Source organism: Kryptolebias marmoratus, unplaced genomic scaffold, assembly GCF_001649575.2.
Source record: "Kryptolebias marmoratus isolate JLee-2015 unplaced genomic scaffold, ASM164957v2 Scaffold212, whole genome shotgun sequence".
NCBI lineage: Eukaryota > Metazoa > Chordata > Actinopteri > Cyprinodontiformes > Rivulidae > Kryptolebias > Kryptolebias marmoratus.
This window is the reverse complement of record NW_023665946.1, coordinates 1-1,105: the sequence shown is the minus strand read 5'-3', so window position 1 is coordinate 1,105 and position 1,105 is coordinate 1. Positions and strand designations below refer to the sequence as shown.

At 52.1% G+C, this 1,105-nt stretch overlaps 1 protein-coding gene across 1 annotated transcript; it reads left to right on the top strand.

The window, feature by feature from the left end:
- Positions 1–6: 6 nt before the first annotated feature.
- Positions 7–1,099, top strand: LOC108229587 (cornifelin homolog B). The gene is made up of 2 exons (XM_017405262.3): positions 7–196; positions 868–1,099. Exons 1-2 carry the CDS (start codon positions 97–99, stop codon positions 1,047–1,049), a joined length of 282 nt encoding a protein of 93 aa, XP_017260751.1. The 5' UTR covers positions 7–96; the 3' UTR covers positions 1,050–1,099.
- The last annotated feature ends 6 nt before the right edge of the window (positions 1,100–1,105 follow it).

The following is a 1,105-nucleotide window of genomic DNA, read 5'->3' as shown; positions in this document are numbered from 1 at the left end:
GTTCTGTTGACCCAGGTCTGGTTCTGCTGATCCCAGGTCTGGTTCTGTTGACCCAGGTGTCTGGTTCGGTTCTGCTGACCCGGGGACTGGTGGAGGATGGACTGGCCCGTGTCCAGGCAGCCCGAGTCCTTGGTTCTGCCCGGTGAACCCGACTGGGCGTCTGGGATCTGCGACTGCTGGGAGGATAAGAAACAGTGTAAAGATTTTCACTTCAGCTACTTTCAGCTGTTTTAGCTGTTCTGGTATCCGAACGTCCGGCTGCTGTGACAGCTGGTTCTGGTAACTTCTAGACTTTTTAAAACATTTAACTTCAACTTTTTGTTTAACTAAAATTATGAGGTTTGAAGCTGCTTTAGCTTTAGCTGCTGTTTTGCTAGGTTTAGCTTAGCTGCTTCTGCTGACTGTCTGTCTCTGCCTGTCTCTCCCTCTGTCTCTCTGCCTGCTTGTCTCTCTGCCTGTCTGTCTCTCTGTCTGTCTCTCTGTCTGTCTACCTGCTTGTCTCTCTGCCTGTCTCTCTGTCTGTCTACCTGCTTGTCTCTCTGTCTGTCTCTCTGTCTCTCTGCCTGCTTGTCTCTCTGTCTGTCTCTCTCTCTGTCTCTCTGCCTCTGTCTCTCTGCCTGCCTGTCTCTCTCTCTCTGTCTCTCTGCCTGTCTCTCTCTCTGTCTCTCTGCCTGTCTCTCTCTCTGTCTCTCTGCCTGTCTGTCTCTCTCTCTGTCTGCCTCTGTCTCTCTGCCTGTCTCTCTGTCTCTCTGCCTGTATGTCTCTCTGCCTGTCTTTCTGTCTCTCTGTCTTTCTGTCTCTCTGCCTGCCTGTCTCTCTGCCTGTCTCTCTGCCTGTCTGTCTCTCTCTCTGTCTCTCTGTCTCCAGGCTGCTGTGTCTGCTGGTGCTGTCCCTGCTTCGCCTGTAAAACCACTAAAGAGTTCGGTCAGTGTCTGTGTCTCCCTCTGCTGGACGTCCTCAGCTGTCTCCACCCCATCACCATGTCCATCAGGGTGTCCATGCGTCACCGCTACGGCATCAAGGTGAGGACAAAAAGCTGCAGGAGTTAAACAAAGTCTGTCTTTCATCTTCATCCCTGCCTGGAGCTCAAAACTTCAGGAAACGG